Raw genomic sequence first — 21,627 nt, 5'->3', positions numbered from 1 at the left:
AACAGAAGATGGCTGCCGCGGACTCTCAGCCGCGGTTCGGCCAGTCTGTCAAAGGTCTCCTGTCCGACAAGGTGGGCTCCTGCAGCGGGGACGTGATCGCGCTGACCCGCCAGGTGCTGAAGGGATCCCGCAGTCAGGAGGTAAAGCGGATTTAACAACAAACACGGGCGAGCTGATGCAAACATCCTGATACTGGTTGACGCGGATACAAACCGGAAACACCACCGGAACAGGCATTTTTGTTTTCAAAATAAAAGCATTGCCACCACACCCAACATCATTTTTATTGACAGCATCAGAAAGGATTTAATTCTGAAAATGAAGCTTAGTTCTGACTTTGGTGAACTTGATGCTTCCACTTCTCCTTTTTAATTAACGCTAAACATTGAACGCACCGCGAAGTCCGTTTTTATCTATTTCTTTTGATCTATTTCCCATTTTTTTCTGTCACTTTATGCCGAATCTGGAAAAATACCTGGCAGATTTATTGATAGTAAACAATGCTGGTGTCTGTTTCAGCTTCTCGGCCAAGCAGCCAGAAACATGGTGATTCAGGAGGACGCCATCCTGCACTCCGAGGACGTGAGTATCAGAACACCTGTGATGACGTAACGCGTGAGGGGGAGGAGCCGAAATGCGTGAGCGGTGACGTTGTCTGATGTCGTTTTCTACGAGCTACATGATTGTCATCTGTCTTCCAGAGTCTGAGGAAGATGTCCATCATCACCACGCATCTACAGTACCAGTGAGTGTCAGTCAGCTGGGACACCCTGTCAATCATCACATTAATAATAATATCACAGAGTGGTACTGAAAAAGCCTGTGTGTGTGTGTGTGTGTGTGTGTGTGTGTGTGTGTGTGTGTGTGTGTGTGTGTCACTCAGGCAGGAGGCCATCCAGAAGAAGTAAGTCTAAACACCACACATTTTTATGCTGACATGGAAACGGTTGACATCACAGTCTGGGCAGGGAGACACAACACGCACCGATGACGTGCACTCACTTTGCTGCTCACTGTCTTCACCCGGCAGCGTGGAGCACTCCAAGAACCTGCAGGACCAGCTGAGACACCTGCTGAAGTGACGGAGGAGGACGGAGGAAGACACGCCGTTCTGAGACACACACACACACACACACACACACACACACACACACACACACACACACACACACACACACACACACACACACACACACACACAGATGTGGGACACTGAGTTCTGTTAAATGTTTTGATCAGTTGTAATAAATGAAATGATTCAACAGCTCGTCTTGAGTGGTGAGAAGGTTCAGGATCAGCTGTGAGAGGAGCAGAGGAAGAGGAGGTGGAGGAAGAGGAGTAACAGACGGAAACATGTCTCCCATCACAACACAGAGGTGTTCCCTGATGTTTGAAACTACAGTTCTGCTTTCAAGTGATCATAATAATAATAATGATAATAATTATATGTTTCATTTATGAAGCGCTTTTCAGGTTAAAATGGTCAAAAACAACATGATAAAAGTAAAAACAGATGCTCGGTCTGGTTCGGGATCTCATTTTATGAGCACTCGTTTGAGAACAGGAATGAAAGTAGGATTTTCTCCACACTGGAATAAGATGAATAAGAAACCTCGTGTTTGGTGACATGGGGTCGCCCCGGCCCGGCACTTTCATTGAAGACGCAGTGTGAGCAGAGTGCATCAGCACGTACGGCGTGTTGCACACACGGAGAGCTGCAAGTGAAGCGAAGTGTTCCATGAAAAATCCTCCTCGGCAGAGCTCCCGTTGGCTCAGCATCCGTCCTGATAAGAAGCAAAAGGACAAAGTTATCAGCAGGCTGAAGGCCCGACAGCTGCTTGACCCTGACGGCGTCCCTGAGGCCGCCTGTTACCTCACGCTGCACGTGTCCCGCCGCTTGCTGACCGCCGCCTCTGATCCGATCCAGGTTCACTTCCTTCTGGAAACGCTCATCTCTGGAAGTGAAGCGCTGCATTCATGACTTCATTGTTCTGGTCGTGTGTGTGTGTGTGTTTAGGTAAAAAGGCGATGTCCTGGTTCTGCTGTGATGTCACTCACAAAGCGTTTGGACCTCAGCTGTGTCTTCAAACTGGCTTTAAATAGAAAAAAGAAAAAAAAGCATCTGAATGTTCTCACATCAGTTTCAGACTCCCGTTGACCTCTGGCCTGTATCTGACCCATGTCTCCGGGTCAGAGGATCTGTGAAACCTCACCGCTGCCTGCCTCCTCAAACCTTGAGTCTAAATAATGGTCTTCCTCTACGACAGCACGTGTCTTATCAGAACCTGACGTCTGCGAGGACGCGGGTCCAAGGCCGGAGGCCCGTCAGGGAGTTTCTCACATCTCGGGTCTCTCAGAGCTCTGCAGCCTCCTCTCTCGTTTACCGAAGCGTGTTCATGCATCCACGCAGGAAGGAGCGTCCCGTCCCGTCCCGTCAGTTTGTGTGGGGACGATGGTGACCTCTCCGAAGACGTCCGGTCCTGGATGAAACAGTGAAGTGTATTTTGTCTTTAGATTTGGGTGAACTGAGCCTTTAATTTCATTCCCTCCGCTTCGACTGTTCCTGCAACAGTTTTGATTAAGTGTCAGCTCCACAGAGACTCTGGGCCTCAGCAGCTCCCCCTGCTGGAGGCCCGTCGCTGCTCCGTCACAGCCCTGTGCTCCTGTATGAGGTGACACGTCGCTCACCTGCAGCCTGACGTCCTCCTGCTCTGATGCACAGAAGTGATCTGATGGGAACGATAACTCGGCCCTGAACTCCGTCTGCAGGACACATGACTGCATGAATGAGCAGGTGTATTGTATTTAGTTTATTTCTTCTGGTTTGCCTCCTCAGTTTTTCTGACGCTTCTGGAAATGATGTTCGCTCCAAACGAGTCTCGGCAGTAAAGAAACTCTCACATCTGATGAGACTGAGACAACAACATACCACAGCTGACATGGAAACATGACGACCCACAGATGGACACGCTGCCACACAACACTGGAGCTTCATGAAAAATCAAAACTTTACTATCAGATCAGGAAATGTATTACAGACATCAGAACAGCCACGAATCAAACCGTCTCCTCTACAGCACAAAGGAACTTCTTAAATTAAACATCAACACATGCATTAAAATGTTGGTATGAGTCAGTAAACAGTCAAACTATTATCAAAATGTAAGCAAGCTTTCAGAGCAGCTGATGAGCACTTTGACAACATGTGAAATCAGTGGATCCTCACTGAAACACATCCGACCTGCAGCCAGGAGGAGGAGAGCAACAGGTTCATCCAGCAGGACGGAGCAGCTGCAGCTCATTGGCTTCATAAAACACACAACCTGCTGCAGTCTGTTCATCACAGGTCCTTTAGTCACACAAAACCTCAGCAGCATAGAAACACAGCCGACAGTCCACCTGGTGAGTCCTTCAGTCCTCTGTGGACACCGTCACCGTTTACACTTTCATTCATCACAAGTTGGACTCCTTTTCTTCCTCTGAGAGCAGACTTCACACTAGAGCGACTCACTATCACCTCTGGTGGTACAAAGAAACATGACAAGACAATACTTGGATGTCTCTGGTGAAACGTTAACACTGCAGTTTTAAACTGTAACCGTACTTATTCCACCTTTAAATGACCTAACGTCTCTGTCAGTCTGAACCTTTCATCTGCTTCCATATAATTCACATGTCAGGCTTCAGATTAAAGACATGTAAACTCTTTATGAAGGACTCTCACTGCAGCTCCAAGCAGTTAGAGTGAGATGAGTAAGGCAGTAACCGTTACACAGTCCTTTGTATGTAGACTGTGTTATTTTAAAAACACATAACTTACATGACAGTTAAAGGGACCAGGTGATGACCGCGGGCCCCCTGGGTCGGTTACACCCCGAGGAGCCTGGGAAATGTGGTCCTCCTATCAACAGTGCGAGGGGAAGTACCGAGTAAATAAAATGGAAACATAAAAAAAGTATGGTCCCAAAAAATGCAGTATGTGACTAACGTGTCAGAGTTGGGAGTTTCAGGGTGGAAATATTCCTTCAGATCAGGAGTCTCCAAGCTTTCTCCCCTCAGAGATACACATGCTTAGTAACGTTTATTCACAGCTGAGCTCCACCCAAACCAGCAGAATCAGCTGTTTTTTTATGTGAACAATAACAAACTGATACTCAAAATACATTTTGTTTATCTAAAATTGAACAGATGTTCCCACAATGCAACTATTTTGTGGCCAAACTGGTTTGAAAAGTGTTGATTAAAGTGTTTTAAATTAAGATTTAACCAGAAAAAAAACTTTCTCTTCGATTGGGACTGCCTGCCGAAAATATTAAATTCATGTAATAAAAAGAGTTTGCAGTTTTGCGGGCACGTCGCAGGTCGTGTTACAGTCCTCTGATCTCTGTGTCTCATGAAGGGCGGAGCTTAACCCCCGCCACCCCCATTACTTTGAGACTGTCTACTCGCTAATCGATCGTCGTTCTCTATTAAAAAAATTAATAAAGTACACTGAAATGGATCGCCAAATGTACCTGAGCGGCCCGACAAAGTGAGTCTATCTGTGGGTCGGAGACCCCGGCTGCAGGGCGAGATGAACCTCTTTGGTTGTGCGTGTTTCACAGGCATGCAGGACGGAGCAGCAGGGCAGCGAACAGCACCGATGGCTGACGGCCGAACAGAAGCAGCAGCAGAGAAAGGACCGCTGAACGAGACGGACTTCTTCACCTGAATCTCACTACGAACACACAGGAATCCAAACTCACCTCAGAAATCTCTTATACCTGTTGATTTAGAAAGAGCACATAAATCTACAGCAGACCTGCAGCTGTTCTGGACCTGATGACCCGACAACGCTGCAGATATTCACTAAACTTTCAAACATTCAGACTGGATGGGAGGGAAAGGCTGGTGTTCCTCCTACTCTTCCTCCTCCTCCTCTTCCTCGTCATCATCCTCATCGTGGCAGTGGGTGATCTCCTGTGGGGGCTGGGGGAAGAAGTGGGGGGGCTGGATCTCGCTGATGGACCGGGTCAGCTGGTGCCGTTTGCACTCCTCCTTGAGGTTGAGCTCGTGGCGGTTGCGCGTGGCGAGCGGCGACTCGGTGTCGATGATGCTCACATGTGCGTGTTCCACCGTCGACTCGTGAGGCATCTGGGGGGAGGAGGGGTTTAACGGGAGGACAGAAATCAGTAGGAAGCACTCGAACCGGTCTCCATGACAACATTTTGTATACTCACAGTACGAGACATGTGTCATCAAGAATACTTGGGAGTCTAAATAAATAATTTTAACCTCAATAATATGAAACTTTATGCAGCAAGTCCCCATAAAATGTTGGAACCAATCAGCATCCATCAGTGATGTCATCAACCATCAACCATCAGTGATGTCATGATCTATCAACCATCAGTGATGTCATCATCCATCAGTGATGTCATCGTTGGTTTGTGAACGTTATGAATCCTCCAGTTCAGATTCTGTCCGTCACCATCTTGTTAGTTCGGAGCGGTTTGGAGCAGGAAGTGACCATATTTGGACGAGCTGGGGGAGGAGCCAGAGGTGGATCTGACCGATCTGATCGGAAACCTGACGATACTACGTCCCGCCCACCGATAGCTGTAACCTGACTGCACCACAGGCCTGTCAATCAAACAGACACGCCCCCAAAAACAGGTCTTCTTGAATCTTCTTTTCTAATGAATGAGGGATTATTTTCAGATGGACCTCCAGAAAACTAAGAAGAAGGAGTGACTTTAGCTAACAACACCGAGATAACTGATGGACACATTTTATTCACTTTGGATTTGATGAGAGAAGTTGAATGGGAGTCTATGGAGCCGGAGGCTTTTTGGAGCCGACCTCTAGTGGCACTCGCTGGTATTGCAGCTGAAGACACTTCTGCATCGGAACCATTTTTCAGGGATGGTTAGAACGGTTCTGAATATGAGGCCTTTCCTCAGGACCAAAGTTGCCGCAGCGACTCTGAATCAATGATCCTCTTAATTCGAGACTCGATTCTGAATCCGATCAAACTGAGAGACTGAACGAGTCCCGCAGGTTTAAGTCAGAATTTTCAACCAGCCATTGTGTTGACAAGAAAAATCCGCTTCCTTCTAATGAACCTGAGTGACGAGCTGCAGCAGGGCGGTTCTGGTTTCAGTGTGTCTGTCAGCAGAACATCGAGCGGCCTGACGTTCATGTAAACTCTCACCAGGACGTGTGCGGCTCTGAACAGGTAGCTGAAGGGGTAGTAGAGCAGGTTGATGAAGGAGGCGGCGTACAGGTCGGCGTAGCGCATCACTTGGGACGCAAACAGCGTCTGTCGGGACCCGCTGCGAAACAGACTGCCCGTCATGCCGTAACACATGTCCATGTCATGAGTCACTTTCTGCGGAGGACACAGAGACATTGGGAGTCATGAGACAAGACAAATAAGCATCCTGTGGAAAAGCTTTTTTGAAACATGGCCAACAGATGAAGGTGATATACTTGAACATCTGCACAAGAAAAATGAACTTCTTTTTAATCATTTATTAAACAAAACTACCAGCAGCTGTAATATTCTGGAAAAGGTGGTGGAGAGGAGGACGCTGAACAAACTATTATCCATATTGGATAATCCAGACCACCCTCTCCACCTGCTGCAGGGACAGAGGAGGACGTTCTCCAAAAGACTCCTCCAGCTGCTGTCACAAGGACAGATACAGGAGATGATTCCAGATACAGGAGATCATTCCAGATACAGGAGATCATTCCAGATACAGGAGATCATTCCAGATACAGGAGATCATTCCAGATACAGGAGATCATTCCTGATACAGGAGATCATTCCTGAGACAGGAGATCATTCCAGATACAGGAGATCATTCCTGATACAGGAGATCATTCCAGATACAGGAGATCATTCCTGACACAGGAGATCATTCCAGATACAGGAGATCATTCCTGAGACAGGAGATCATTCCAGATACAGGAGATCATTCCTGATACAGTAGATCATTGATACAGGAGATCATTCCTGATACAGGAGATCATTCCAGATACAGGAGATCATTCCAGATACAGGAGATCATTCCTGATACAGGAGATCATTCCAGATACAGGAGATCATTCCAGATACAGGAGATCATTCCTGATACAGGAGATCATTCCTGATACAGGAGATCATTCCTGAGACAGGAGATCATTCCAGATACAGGAGATCATTCCAGATACAGGAGATCATTCCTGATACAGGAGATCATTCCTGATACAGGAGATCATTCCAGATACAGGAGATCATTCCTGATACAGTAGATCATTGATACAGGAGATCATTCCTGATACAGGAGATCATTCCAGATACAGGAGATCATTCCTGATACAGGAGATCATTCCTGATACAGGAGATCATTCCTGATACAGGAGATGATTCCTGATACAGGAGATCATTCCTGATACAGGAGATCATTCCAGATACAGGAGATCATTTCAGATACAGGAGATCATTCCTGATACAGGAGATCATTCCCGATACAGGAGATCATTCCAGATACAGGACATCATTCCAGATACAGGAGATCATTCCTGATACAGGAGATCATTCCTGATACAGGAGATCATTCCAGATACAGGAGATCATTGATACAGGAGATCATTCCTGATACAGGAGATCATTCCTGATACAGGAGATCGTTCCTGCCCACTGCAATAAGACTGTACAATAACTCACCTCTGACAAAATCCATCACACAACAATAACACCGTTGGTTGTCTGTTTTCTTGTTTGTTTAAATATATTAAAAATAAAAAATAAAAATGTTGCACTATTGTTGAGTTAGTTTTAATTTAATTATTCTATTTGATTTTATTCTATTTTATTGTATATACTGTGCATTTTTATATTTAATATTTTTTACTGTTATTTTATTGCTTTCCTGTATCTATAAATGCTGCTGTAGCGAAAACATTTCCCCTTGGGGATTAATAAAGTAAGTAAGTAAGTAAGTACCTACCTACCTACCTACCTACCTACCTACCTACCTACCATCCATCCATCCATCCATCCATCCATCCATCCATCCATCCATCCATCCATCTATTCCTCAGTGATCCGGTTCTGAATGGACGGTGTGATGAATGAAGGGCTGACTTGTGTTTCTGTATGTTAGTGAACAGTGCAGCCACTAAAAGCTACTCAGCCTCCAGCAGTAGTAGGAACAGAAGAATCGGAGCGTGTTGTAGGTGGAGAGCCGTTAAAAAGGAGGACGGGGCAGAAATGTGTGTGTTGGAGGAGTTTGTACCTTAATGCGTCTCTGCAGTGAGCTGATGTCCGGCCTCTCGTTGCTGCTGCTGTCCAGATGTCTGAGGACAAAACACAGATGGACGCAAACCCACGAGTTCAAATACAGCTCCCACATCAGCTGCACACGCTCTGCAAGGCGGGAAGAACCAACACGCTGCCATCGGTACAGATCCAGAAGCATCACACCGACACAAACTGTACGGCTCAGAACCATGAAGGGCTTCAGGAGGGGGACGACACTTTATACACAGAATGTTAAAAACATAGAGTCCATGGATATCTTTGTTCATCAGATATCTTTGTTCATCAGATATCTTTGTTTTTCAGATATCTTTGTTCATCAGATATCTTTGTTCATCAGATATCTTTGTTTTTCAGATATCTTTGTTCATGAGGTATCTTTGTTCATCAGGTATCTTTGTTCATCAGATATCTTTGTTCATCAGATATCTTTGTTCATCAGATATCTTTGTTCCAACCAGACTGAACTAGCTGATCAGTTTAGTGTTTCTATTTTCTGTATTTATTCAGTTGGAGACTAGAAATCCTCTCTGTTGCTAGGTGGTTGCTAAGGGCCGGACTACTTCCTGGAGTAGTAAACATTACGTATGTTATATAAGAGTCTACTGATTTTTTTTTCAGTTTTTAGTTGTACCCCATGTGTTGCCATGGAAACAGAGATCACACTAACAAAAAGTTTTATATTTTGAGGGTGAATCGCTCCACAAGATGAACACATTTAGAGTACATGTTTTATTCAGTTGCTAACTTGTTGTATGATCCCAGTATTACACTGGAGGGTGTTCTTTAAGCGCCTCAGTCCTGATCACATCACTGATGTACCGATAACGATATTAAAGAGCAACCTTGAGTGTGATATTGCTTAAGTGTTGACCACCGACTGCATTTTTTGTCGGGATACAATTTCTATAAATGAATGTATCACCATTTATTTGAATCTTTCTAATTTCAGAATCTCTTCAATGTGTGTTAGAGCGTTCTTTTTGTTTAAAGAACACATTACATGACAAACAGCTGTTTTAAAGAGGAACTCACTTGTAAAGTTCAGCAAGGAAACAGTCCAGCGACTGAAGCTCCTCAAATATGGCTGAAAAACAAACACTGGCGTTAACAAACCACATCACACTCATCGGCGTCCAGAACATCACAACAGCTCACTGAGTTATCTCACGGTCACGTCGTCACATTTATTCACACCTAGTAAATAAAACAAATCAGAATAAGAAGGATCACCGTCGCATCATGTTTCTGGTTTGGCCGTCCGTCCCGTTCTCGTGAACGCAACATCTCAAGAACACCTCGAGGTGATTAAAACATTCTCTCTACTAATGATGCACTGATTCGATTTTTGGGGGTTTAGACATTTCACACAAATGTCTAAGAGGATGAAATGATTATTATTATTCTTTTCTGTCCATCATGCAGCAGAAGAGGAGCCTGAGATCATATTTCACATTGATGACAGATATTAAACTGGTGACATCATCCTGGGGTGTCCATCTTTAAACTGCTGATTGGACAGATCTTCTGTGAGGTCAGGACTGAAGTTGTGTGTAACATCCATGTTTTAGAATTTATAGCTTCTTTGGACGGATGTGAATGTAAACTACAGCTTCAAGTGGTATTTCTAGTTTTACCTAAACATGTAACAAATTCGATTTTTACTTGTGCAGATCAACTATTTATTTGTTATTGCTTCATAACACATCTATATTCTATTCAAACAGAGGCGGTATGAAGCTTTACGTGCATGCGTGATGAGTGTGTGTGCCTCATCTCACAGCTCTTGTCGGTCCATACGTGCAGCTCCTGGGCCAGCTCCGGTATGACCAGGAAGGTCCTCCAGCCCTGACGCTTCTTGGATTTGAGAATATCACCGAAAATGTGATCTCCGATGTAGATGATGTCTTTTCCTTTCGCACCCAGCAGGTCGCAGACCATGTCCGAAGAACCTGGGAGGACACAACGTGCCATTTTCAAATCTTTCATCGACACCATCAACACCTCTTCAAACCATAAACACCGTGCAGATACTTTCACATAAATAATTTCACTGAGGTTATTTTGATGTTTCTTAACTTATCAGAACTAAAAGATAATAATAATAAAATAATAAAACTCTGCTACAACTTTCATCTCTTGATCCTCATCAGTTCCTGAGTTCCTCATGTTTGTTCAGTGTTCTGGTTCTGATTTCTCCGTGAACATGACCAGAGGGAACACGTCAGGTTTACTATCAAACTCTGGAAATCATCAACGGAGACTCTGACGATGCTTCAGGAGGTCTGAGACCACGAAGACACCTGGAGACGTGTTCTTAGAGACGTTCAGGACGTCTCCGTCCAACTCTGGAAGAAGACATCAGGAGAACCAGCTGGCTTCTATTTGAGGGTCGGAGTGAAACCACGGAGCTCTGCTGGACCTTCTGAGGGTCTGAGGACACACGCTCACTTATAATGACCCGGACTGTGTCGCCATGGTAACAGGGTTCTCCAACACGACAACAGCGCAATGAAAACACAAGTTTCTACCCACAACAACACAATCGTAGCTCCTCACCGGATTCGTCTCTCTGAGACGTCTCTCTGTTCCCCAGAAATGTTTCACAAACTTTGATGTTCGCTCTCTGATCAAGTTTCAGGTGTGAAACATCCCAGACGCACCAGAACACGGATCACAAACACGAGTAACTCAGGAACTGATGATGATCAGGAGATGAAGTTTGTAGCAGTGACTCGTCAGGGTTTTATCTTCCTGCTGCTCCGTGCGAGGGTTTCTTATTTACCTCCAGAGTAAACGATACCATGTTGGAGAGGTCCGGTGTACGTGCCGATCTTCAGCCGACCTGTGGTCTGAGAGAAAAAGGGACACGATAAAAATGTGGTTAAACACCGCAGGTAGGAGGAGGAGTTTGGAGTATTTGGTCCACGCAGATCTCCACACTCACCGTGTCGACTTGCCGCAGCACGGTTCCCTCTCCAAAGAACACAGGCTTACGGGCGTCGACCAGGATCAGGTCAAAGTAGGACTGCCAGGGTCTGTGGGGGGATCCCGGCTGCACACACACACACACACACACACACACACACACACACACACACACACACACACACACACACACACACACACACACACACACACACACACACACACACACACAATTTAGGATATCAATGGTTTTTAAGTAAATGCTACATCTACATCTCATTCATCTTTCATGATTAACACCTGACAACATACACACTAATAAATCCTCAGAGTTACCTTTGGACCGTGAGGGAAGTCAAACAGGTAGGTCATAATTTTCTGTAAGAAAACAGGAGAGTTTAACATCAACACAGTGAAAAGACCTTCCAGTCAGGTGGTAATCTGTTTATAATGGAGTAGCCAGCGCAGCCATGCCTGACTGTCGACGATGACCTCACCTCCGTATATTTGTAGTCACTGTTGGTGGCCAGAAACACTTTGGCTACTTCATTCATGCGGCTGAGCAGCAGAGAAAGCTTCGGCTTGGGGGAAAAAAACACAGAACAAACATCAACTATGTAGAAAAGAACTTAAATGCAACACCGTAATTCAGTTTGTCTCCCAAACTATCAGGTAGAAGTTGGATTGACTTTGGATTTGATGAGAGAAGTTGAATGGGAGTCTATGGAGCCGGAGGCTGTTTGGAGCCGACCTCTAGTGGCGCTCGCTGGTATTGCAGCTGAAGACACTTCTGGATCAGAACCATTTTACAGACCTGAAGCTACGAACACTTTTATATCTACTCAGTGGTTTAAGCAGACCTTCTTATGCTGCTCCACTTACATCTTTTACCACATACTTCTCCAGGTTTTCAACCGTCTTCTCTTTTAAGGAGCCCTGCAGAATAAAAAACAGGTGACTGAGGGCTGTGAATGAATTAAACATTGACGTAACAGATGACCTGCAGCTGCCTGGACACGGGTCAGAGAAAAGATTGTACCTTGAAATGCACCCAGTCCACGGCGTCTCGGACGTCCTGGAACATACTCTTGTAGGACATGAAAAGGTCGCCGTCTTTGAAGCCATTCTCACAACTACGGAGACAGTTAAAAGTCATGTTAGCGTCCGAGTCAAAGAGGACAAAGATGCTGTGTTTCCTGGAGTTACTCCTCTGAAAGAGTCACAGAAAGGATAAACAGCGAGTGTGCAGTACCTCGAGTATCTGGAACAGTTACTGAAGAAATCCACCAGGCAGGCAAACAGGTATGTTTCTGTGGAGAAAGGACACCGAGTGACTGCAAACGACGTCCACATGCATCCAACGCATCGAATCATAAGTGTAGAGAAAGCAGCTGCATCGTATTCACAGCGGTGTCGTGACTGTTCACTCACCCGGCAGGTTGAAGAGTGTGTTGAGGATGTAGAAGCGGTCGGTGTCTCCGCGTTGAATGAATTTGTTGGGGTAAATCTCTCTGATGTCGGGTCTGTGCAGAGACGGGAACGAATCAAACGGAGACGTGACTTCCACCGTTCACAGATTCATTTCCTGCTTTATGTTCTACATTTCTATGATCTCCGTCTGCAGCGCTCACAAATCGGGTTTTCTGCCGTGCTTGTGCTTATTACACACGTTGGTCCGATCTCACACAAGTACAACATCTGGAACACAAGTACAACATCTGGAACACAAGTACAACATCTGGAACACAAGTGCAACATCTGGAACACAAGTGCAACACCTGGTACACAAGTGCAACATCTGGAACACAAGTACAACATCTGGAACACAAGTGCAACATCTGGTACACAAGTACACTACTACATAGTACTCATACTTGTGTAGTGCAGGAATTTTGACAGAGTAGTGTTGTTTTAAATCTCACTGTCTGTTCCGCACTGACAGAAAATGACATCAGCATGTGAACATGTCACCCTCCAAAATATCTGCAGCAGAAATCAGTGTGTTTTTGTGTCCTCTGTTTAACACTCAATAAACACACTGATTCTTCTGTCCAGCAGCAGCAGTGGAAAAGAAACACTTTGTGTTCAGGAACAGCTGCAGCTTCCTCACACGCTTTTAATTTGAAAATCCTAAAGGATACACGTAGGTTTCACATTTCTTTTTTGGACCGTTTTAAGTGCATCATCCTGGTACTTGTAGTGAACTGATGTTTCTGTACTGACAGTGAGAACACACTGATGAGTGTTAGTACACGAGCACAACATCTGGAACACAAGTGCAACATCTGGAACACAAGTACAACATCTGGAACACAAGTGCAACACCTGGAACACAAGTACAACACCTGGAACACAAGTACAACATCTGGAACACAAGTACAACATCTGGAACACAAGTGCAACATCTGGAAGACAGCACTAGTCTGGTTTAAGATGAATGTGAAGGAAGGAGAGACGGAGGAAAGATGTAACAGCGTGGATAACTTCCTGTTGACCTCACCCTCTCAGGAAGTTGAAGCCGTGCACACACACCAGGATGTTCCCGTAGGCGTCCACTTTCAGCAGGTTTCCGTACATGGTGTCGAACACCAGACCTCTGAGGAGAGGAAACAGGCGAGTGAACACGGAAACGCTGACAGCACACGTCAGAGGGAGAACCTGTGGACGTGGGATATGTAGGACGTACCTGGTGGGGAAGGAGGGGTCGTACACAAAGTTCAGCAGCTCCTGTGGATATCCGATGTAGACGAGGCGCTCCACCGTCAGTTCGAAGCCCAGCGACTCGTACTCAGGAGATTTATACACTGAAGACAGACGGACAGGTAGTGCACCAAAAAACACATCCAGAGATCACTGTGCAGAAACGTCCTGTCATGTTCGCCAGCTGAACACGCCGATCAGACACCAGTTCATAGCATTCAGAACTTGGACTGATCGGGCCGTTTGGTTCGGTATGAGGCTGCTGTCAAACAGCTGCTCTGATCCAAACTGTTCCTGTCAGAAGTCTATTTACGTGCTCACACGTTCCTGGAAACAGAAATTTTAGAGCAAATTCCACCCAGAAAGTTTCTGTCAGGAGCACCAGCTCCCTCCTATCAGCTACGACGTGCAGCGTTGGCCTCGATCAGCTGGTGAATCTTTCTCCATCCGTTAACTCCCACGAGGCGTCTCCATCGGACTTCCTGCACGCCGCTCTGCTTACACCGAACCGGAGGTTTAAAAACCCGACGGCCGCGTCAAAAGCTCAAACTGCTCTGTTGGGATTAATGCTGCACTTTTTATTTCATTTCATTCCAGCATTATACCGACACCTCTGTATGACATATGACTCATGTGTCAGCTCTTAAATACAGCCGACACACAAGCTGTCCACGAGCTCATCGAGAAAACCAGTGGTTCTCTGAGCTGTGACGCTGGCGGCTGGATGAATACTGGAACATACGGGTATCAGGTGTTAAAGCCTTCCATCATGTGAGGGATCACAGACTGGCTGCAGGCCGGGAATATCCCCACGCAGCTGCAGCTCTGCGTACGGCAGCTGCTCCAGTAAACAGAGAGGAACCCGGTCCGTATGATCTCAAAACTTTTTTCATTGTAAAACTAATTTAAGACGTCACCATAACTGAATGTGATCACAAAGATTTAAGGAAGGTTTTCATGAAGTTGTGTTGGATGTAAGCTTTATATTTTCAGCTTGTCTTGTTTGTAGACTTGAGGACCAATCAGCATCCATCAGTGATGTCATCATCCATCAGTGATGTCATCGTTGGTTTGTGAACGTTATGAATCCTCCAGTTCAGATTCTGTCCGTCACCATCTTGTTAGTTTGGAGCGGTTTGAAGCAGGAAGTGACCATATTTGGACGAGCTGGGGGAGGAGCCAGCGGTGGATCTGACCGATCTGATCGGAAACCTGACGATACTACGTCCCGCCCACCGATAGCTGTAACCTGACTGCACCGCAGGCCTGTCAATCAAACAGACACGCCCCCAAAAACAGGTCTTCTTGAATCTTCTTTTCTAATGAATGAGGGATTATTTTCAGATGGACCTCCAGAAAACTAAGAAGAAGGAGTGACTTTAGCTAACAACACCGAGATAACTGATGGACACATTTTATTCACTTTGGATTTGATGAGAGAAGTTGAATGGGAGTCTATGGAGCCGGAGGCTTTTTGGAGCCGACCTCTAGTGGCACTCGCTGGTATTGCAGCTGAAGACACTTCAGTATCGGAACCATTTTACAGACCTGTGAGCCTGCAGTGAGGATTTATTGTGTGAACAATAAATACAAATCAAGTAGGACTGAAAATACCAGATGGATGGACGATATCAATGTTCACTCCCTGCAACTTTTTCATCACATCCAATGTGATTCATTAATTTGGGAGAAAACATGCAGACAGCAGAGGAAACTGGAGTTAGACAGAATGAGTGCACTCACCTGCCAGAGTGTAATCCATGTCAAAACCAAAACACTTGATCTTCTCCATGGCCAGGCTTCGGTTAACAAACACTCTGCAACGGGAGAAACACCTCATCAATCCATCCGGAGCAGCTGGGAGATGACATCATCACTACACTGTCTAGACTTCCTGCAGCACACTTCTACTTCTGCAGAAATGTCTCCGTGGAAACGTTCTGCTCAGAGCTGCAGCTTACAGGAGGTCGGGCTGTTTGAGTTCACAACATCAGGACGTTCCAGATGTGGAGTAATAAAATCATCTCTGCCGCCTACGGCATAAAAAATTACAGATCAACCAATGATCAAAATCGGAGTATAGATTTGACTAGAGCTGCAAACACATTCTCATGGTCAATAAATCAGCATATTATTCAGTTCTATTCTCTTTATTGCCACGACGTTTGGATTCAACATGTTGCCAAAGCATAAACTTATACATAAATAGTAGAATATAAATGATAAAATGACAAAACACATCTTCAATTGTCAGTCTGTCTTCTCCCAGTCAGTGAGTCTTCTGGGAGGACAGTCTTTAAAGAGATTATCAGGAGAAACTATCTATCTATCTGTCTATCTCTCTATCTGTCTGTCTGTCTGTCTGTCTGTCTCATCTATCTTTACAGGAGGTTTTATTTGGCTCAGATATTTTGCTAATTGAAATTCTGTCAGAATGTTTTATTTTCTGAAACCGATACTGAGAAACTTTTCACATCTAGCGTCGATCACATGACCTCTCAGCTTGTCCAATTAAAGAAGCTGCAAACAGCCGGGAGGAAACCTTCTGTTTTAATCTCCATCACTTCTGTCCTGCTCTTTCAGAGAAGTGCTGCTTCCGACACATTAAACTGATGAAAAACAGACTGACACACATGGTGCAGATTATACGGTGGAAACGGACGGCATAATCTGGGACTGGACAGGAATGGATGAGGATTAAAAGGAAAGATGAAGGAAGACGGGGAATCGACGGGGAGGAATGACAGCGGCTCCCAGTCAGGATCAGTAACGGATGGAGGCCATGAGAGTCGGATGGACACCAACAGAGTCATTCAGTCAGTAGTCGGGTTCAACAACACAAGGACGGCGTACCTCATTGCTGGGTGGTTTTGAGCCAGATCCCTTGGACAGCTTTGTAATAGAAAATACATGCAGGATTACCACTGATTTCAGAGCTGCTGCCTCCAACACCCACAATGCACTGCTGCTCTAAATTCTACTGCTGCTGATACACACATGCACATAGAAATAGAATCAACAGACACAACACACATTTCAAAGCATTTTTTCAAGAGATACCCAGAACCCAGAGACCAGGATCCAGAACCCAGAGACCAGGATCCAGAACCGAGAGACCAGGACCCAGAGACCAGGATCCAGAACCCAGAGACCAGGATCCAGAACCCAGAGACCAGGATCCAGAACCGAGAGACCAGGACCCAGAGACCAGGATCCAGAACCGAGAGACCAGGACCCAGAGACCAGGATCCAGAACCCAGAGACCCAGAGACCAGGACCCTACCCGCTGTATGTAACTAAATCAGGCTCCGCCTCCTGTCCTCATGGGCCTCCCTGCTTCTTTGAACAGACACTGCATCCTCACTAAAGCTCCACTTGTTCTTCACTATCATCACACAGTTTTCATTTCAGTGACATGATCAGTTTTTACTGAAGGTGCACACGAGAAACACAAGAAACATTTTTCAGTCTGCTGTTCCATGATAACCGAGTCCGGCCAAGCTCTGTGCTCAGATCCAGAAGTTCAGTAAGTGGACCTTGAGTGGAAACCGTTTGTCACCTTCACTCTTCTTCACAAAAACTGCTGAAAAACCGATTCAAGAAAAAGTGAAGCTGATGATTTTGAAGTGATAAAATATAAACGGACTGGATGTCGTTTATAAAACCACCGAAGGGAAATCTGTCAAATAAACAGATGTATAAAAGAGCGTGCACACGGTTTTCCCTGTTTTTTATCGCCATCAGCAGTCAGACGCTGACTTCCTGTTGCGTTTCCTGTTGCAGAATCGTTGTGGTGAGGAAACAGCTGACTGGAGTGACAGCCTGAAAACTAAAACCCCTGAAGCTGCTGTTCCTGCTGAACAGCTGCACTGTGTGCTCACACCGCACAGCTCCACCGTCTCTCTCTCAGTGACGTAGAAGTCTTTAGTTGCTGGGAATCTCCACGCATTCATTTTCTGCAGAACCGCTGCAGATCAAAAACAAACAGCGTCTCTCAGAGTGGACTAAAACTGGACTCGTATTAATTTAACAACGCAAAAATGGCAACAACAGAAGACAGACGGCAAAACACGAGAAGCCGAACGAGAAACATGAGCTGAAACTGGAATTATTTCACAGAAAACATGCAGTGCAGTGCCCTCTGTCAAATGTCTGAGCCGACTTCCAGAGCTTTCACTCGTCACCCTCCTGCAGTGACGTGCATGTGACCCCGAGAGGTCTGTGGACAGTGACATCACCGCTGTGTGTAGTTTCAGGTGCCCCAAACACACACCAACACAATTTCACATGTTTGTTTTCCACACGTGACATTTTAATTTCCACAACAACACTTTGTTCACCACGGCAAGTTTAAGCCTGAGTGAAGTTCCTCTTTTGAATCTGAATAATAAATCTGTTCTGGTTCTTTACTTTCCTGACTTCCAGTGGAATACTGAACAGCTGGAATTAATACACAGAAAACATGCCGTGCAGTGCACTGGAACACTGGAAGTCAGGAAAGTTGTGTTTGAGAATTAAAAGTAAACCACAGAATAAAAACTCCTTTCTTGCAATCATTTTGGGAATGACTTTTCATTTCTCCCAGATTATTACAATTTATTAGTTAGTTTATTTTCATAATAACTAAAAAGATTTCTCGTTTCTCCCTGAACACAGAAAACAAAAGCATGTTGCAGCATGTGTCAGATTTAAACACTGCTTCAGTGTGTGTGGATGTGTTTTTATTCAATGATTCACAGCTGGAGGAGCAGCGAACAGGCTGTAAGCTCAGTGTTGGGAGCAGAGAAACATCAGGTGACACGTACCTTTGGTGGGCTTCACGTCGGTACTTCTTCATGGCCACACCGTCCATGTTGGCCGGCAGGTCAGCATAGTTCTGCAGACGGTCACTCCACGAGGTCGTCATCTTCAAAGTGTACCTGGGAAGAAAAGAGGTGCTGATTAAACCCAGAACCGCTGGAGTCAGGCAGAATAGAGACCAAACACACCTGACCAAAACACATGTTGAGGAAACACCTGACCAAAACACATGTTGAGGAAACACCTGACCAAAACACATGTTGAGGAAACACCTGACCAAAACACATGTTGAGGAAACACCTGACCAAAACACATGTTGAGGAAACACCTGACCAAAACACATGTTGAGGAAACACCTGACCAAAACACATGTTGAGGAAACACCTGACCAAAACACACGGTGAGGAAACACCTGACCAAAACACATGTTGAAGAAACACCTGACCAAAACACATGTTGAAGAAACACCTGACCAAAACACACGTGACCAAAACACATGTTGAAGAAACACCTGACCAAAACACATGGTGAGGAAACACCTGACCAAAACACATGTTGAAGAAACACCTGACCAAAACACATGGTGAGGAAACACCTGACCAAAACACACCTGACCAAAACACATGTTGAAGAAACACCTGACCAAAACACATGGTGAGGAAACACCTGACCAAAACACATGTTGAAGAAACACCTGACCAAAATACATGTTGAAGAAACACCTGACCAAAACACACGTGACCAAAACACATGTTGAAGAAACACCTGACCAAAACACATGTTGAAGAAACACCTGACCAAAACACACGTGACCAAAACACATGTTGAAGAAACACCTGACCAAAACACATGGTGAGGAAACACCTGACCAAAACACATGTTGAAGAAACACCTGACCAAAACACATGGTGAGGAAACACCTGACCAAAACACACCTGACCAAAACACATGTTGAAGAAACACCTGACCAAAACACGTGACCAAAACACATGTTGAAGAAACACCTGACCAAAACACACATGACCAAAACACATGTTGAAGAAACACCTGACCAAAACACATGGTGAGGAAACACCTGACCAAAACACACCTGACCAAAACACATGTTGAAGAAACACCTGACCAAAACACACGTGACCAAAACACATGTTGAAGAAACACCTGACCAAAACACACCTGACCAAAACACATGATGAGGAAACACCTGACCAAAACACACCTGACCAAAGCACATGTTGAAGAAACACCTGACCAAAACACATGGTGAGGAAACACCTGACCAAAACACACGGTGAGGAAACACCTGACCAAAACACATGGTGAGGAAACACCTGACCAAAACACACGTGACCAAAACACACGGTGAGGAAACACGTGACCAAAACACACCTGACCAAAACACACGGTGAGGAAACACCTGACCAAAACACACGTGACCAAAACACACCTGACCAAAACACACGTGACCAAAACACACCTGACCAAAACACACGTGACCAAAACACACCTGACCAAAACACATGGTGAGGAAACACCTGACCAAAACACACACCTGACCAAAACACATGGTGAGGAAACACACCAAAACACACCTGACCAAAACACACCTGACCAAAACACACCTGACCAAAACACATGACACCTGACCAAAACACATGAAAAAACACATGTTGAAGAAACACCTGACCAAAACACATGGTGAGGAAACACCTGACCAAAACACATGGTGAGGAAACACCTGACCAAAACACATGGTGAGGAACACCAAAACACACCAAAACACATGGTGAGGAAACACCTGACCAAAACACATGGTGAGGAAACACCTGACCAAAACACACCTGACCAAAACACATGGTGAGGAAACACCTGACCAAAACACATGGTGAGGAAACACCTGACCAAAACACACCTGACCAAAACACATGGTGAGGAAACACCTGACCAAAACACATGTTGAGGAAACACCTGACCAAAACACATGTTGAGGAAACACCTGACCAAAACACACCTGACCAAAACACATGGTGAGGAAACACCTGACCAAAACACATGGTGAGGAAACACCTGACCAAAACACACCTGACCAAAACACACCTGACCAAAACACATGGTGAGGAAACACCTGACCAAAACACATGGTGAGGAAACACCTGACCAAAACACACCTGACCAAAACACATGTTGAGGAAACACCTGACCAAAACACACGTGACCAAAACACACCTGACCAAAACACACCTGACCAAAACACATGGTGAGGAAACCACACACCTGACCAAAACACACCTGACCAAAACACATGGTGAGGAAACACACTGACCAAAACACATGGTGAGGAAACACCTGACCAAAACACACCTGACCAAAACACATCAGTGACTTCCAGCGACACACCTGTCTGTGTTTGAAGGAGGAAGTTAGCTTCACTTCAGCAGGGCACAATAGAACCGGAAGTCCGTTTTACTTCAACACACCCGACAACACTCGTTAAAATCGATGCACACACGACACCACCTGGACTTACCGTCTTTATTGTGCGAGTGTACGGAGCATGCGCAGATCTGTGCAGCTTCTTCCTTCACCTTCTTCTTGGCTGGTGCTAGAGTGGATCAGCGGGAGGGACGCCTCCTCCTTCTTCTCCTTCTTCTTCTTTTTCTTTGTCGACAAACTTACAGGTGCATTACCGCCACCTACTGGACGGGCAGTCAGTAAAACTCTGTTACAGACTGTAGTGTTTGGCTCCACCTGGTGCAAAGAAGAGGTAATACCACACACAGGTGGGCTATCTGCCGAAACAACGATGTAAGCGTACTGTCAAAACATTTCTCAGTCGGACCACATGAAGACATAACACCCCAAATAAATCAGAATCAGCTCAGATCTGCAGTCTGATCCAATCTATTTATTAT

The 21,627-nt window shown here is 45.4% G+C and overlaps 2 protein-coding genes across 3 annotated transcripts; one reads left to right on the top strand and one right to left on the bottom strand.

Annotated features, from left to right (window-relative positions):
- Positions 1-8: 8 nt before the first annotated feature.
- On the top strand, positions 9-1,262 carry borcs7 (BLOC-1 related complex subunit 7). Its single transcript, XM_069688097.1, has 5 exons — positions 9-140; positions 520-582; positions 702-745; positions 884-904; positions 1,031-1,262. The coding sequence occupies exons 1-5, from the start codon at positions 9-11 to the stop codon at positions 1,080-1,082; spliced, it is 312 nt and encodes a 103-aa protein (XP_069544198.1). The 3' UTR covers positions 1,083-1,262.
- A 1,722-nt stretch (positions 1,263-2,984) lies between these two features.
- nt5c2a (5'-nucleotidase, cytosolic IIa) lies at positions 2,985-21,337 on the bottom strand. Of its 2 annotated transcripts, XM_069688095.1 has the most exons (19): positions 21,243-21,337; positions 18,721-18,834; positions 16,769-16,807; positions 15,659-15,732; positions 13,902-14,019; positions 13,716-13,811; positions 12,647-12,738; positions 12,468-12,525; positions 12,255-12,348; positions 12,098-12,151; positions 11,713-11,796; positions 11,552-11,593; positions 11,235-11,342; positions 11,073-11,139; positions 10,069-10,239; positions 9,323-9,374; positions 8,265-8,325; positions 6,194-6,370; positions 2,985-5,133 (listed from the first exon to the last, which is right to left on the bottom strand). In XM_069688095.1, the coding sequence occupies exons 2-19, from the start codon at positions 18,819-18,821 to the stop codon at positions 4,900-4,902; spliced, it is 1,722 nt and encodes a 573-aa protein (XP_069544196.1). In that variant the 5' UTR covers positions 18,822-18,834; positions 21,243-21,337; the 3' UTR covers positions 2,985-4,899. The 2 variants fall into 2 exon arrangements, with proteins under 2 accessions (XP_069544196.1, XP_069544197.1); XM_069688096.1 differs by lacking the exon at positions 16,769-16,807.
- Positions 21,338-21,627: the final 290 nt, after the last annotated feature.

This window comes from Brachyistius frenatus, unplaced genomic scaffold, assembly GCF_029030835.1.
Source record: "Brachyistius frenatus isolate BFR_SWC_R1_liver_20210118 unplaced genomic scaffold, ASM2903083v1 Contig_525, whole genome shotgun sequence".
NCBI classification, from domain to species: domain Eukaryota; kingdom Metazoa; phylum Chordata; class Actinopteri; family Embiotocidae; genus Brachyistius; species Brachyistius frenatus.
The sequence above is the reverse complement of the archived record's forward strand: the minus strand, read 5'-3'. Positions and strand labels throughout refer to the sequence as shown.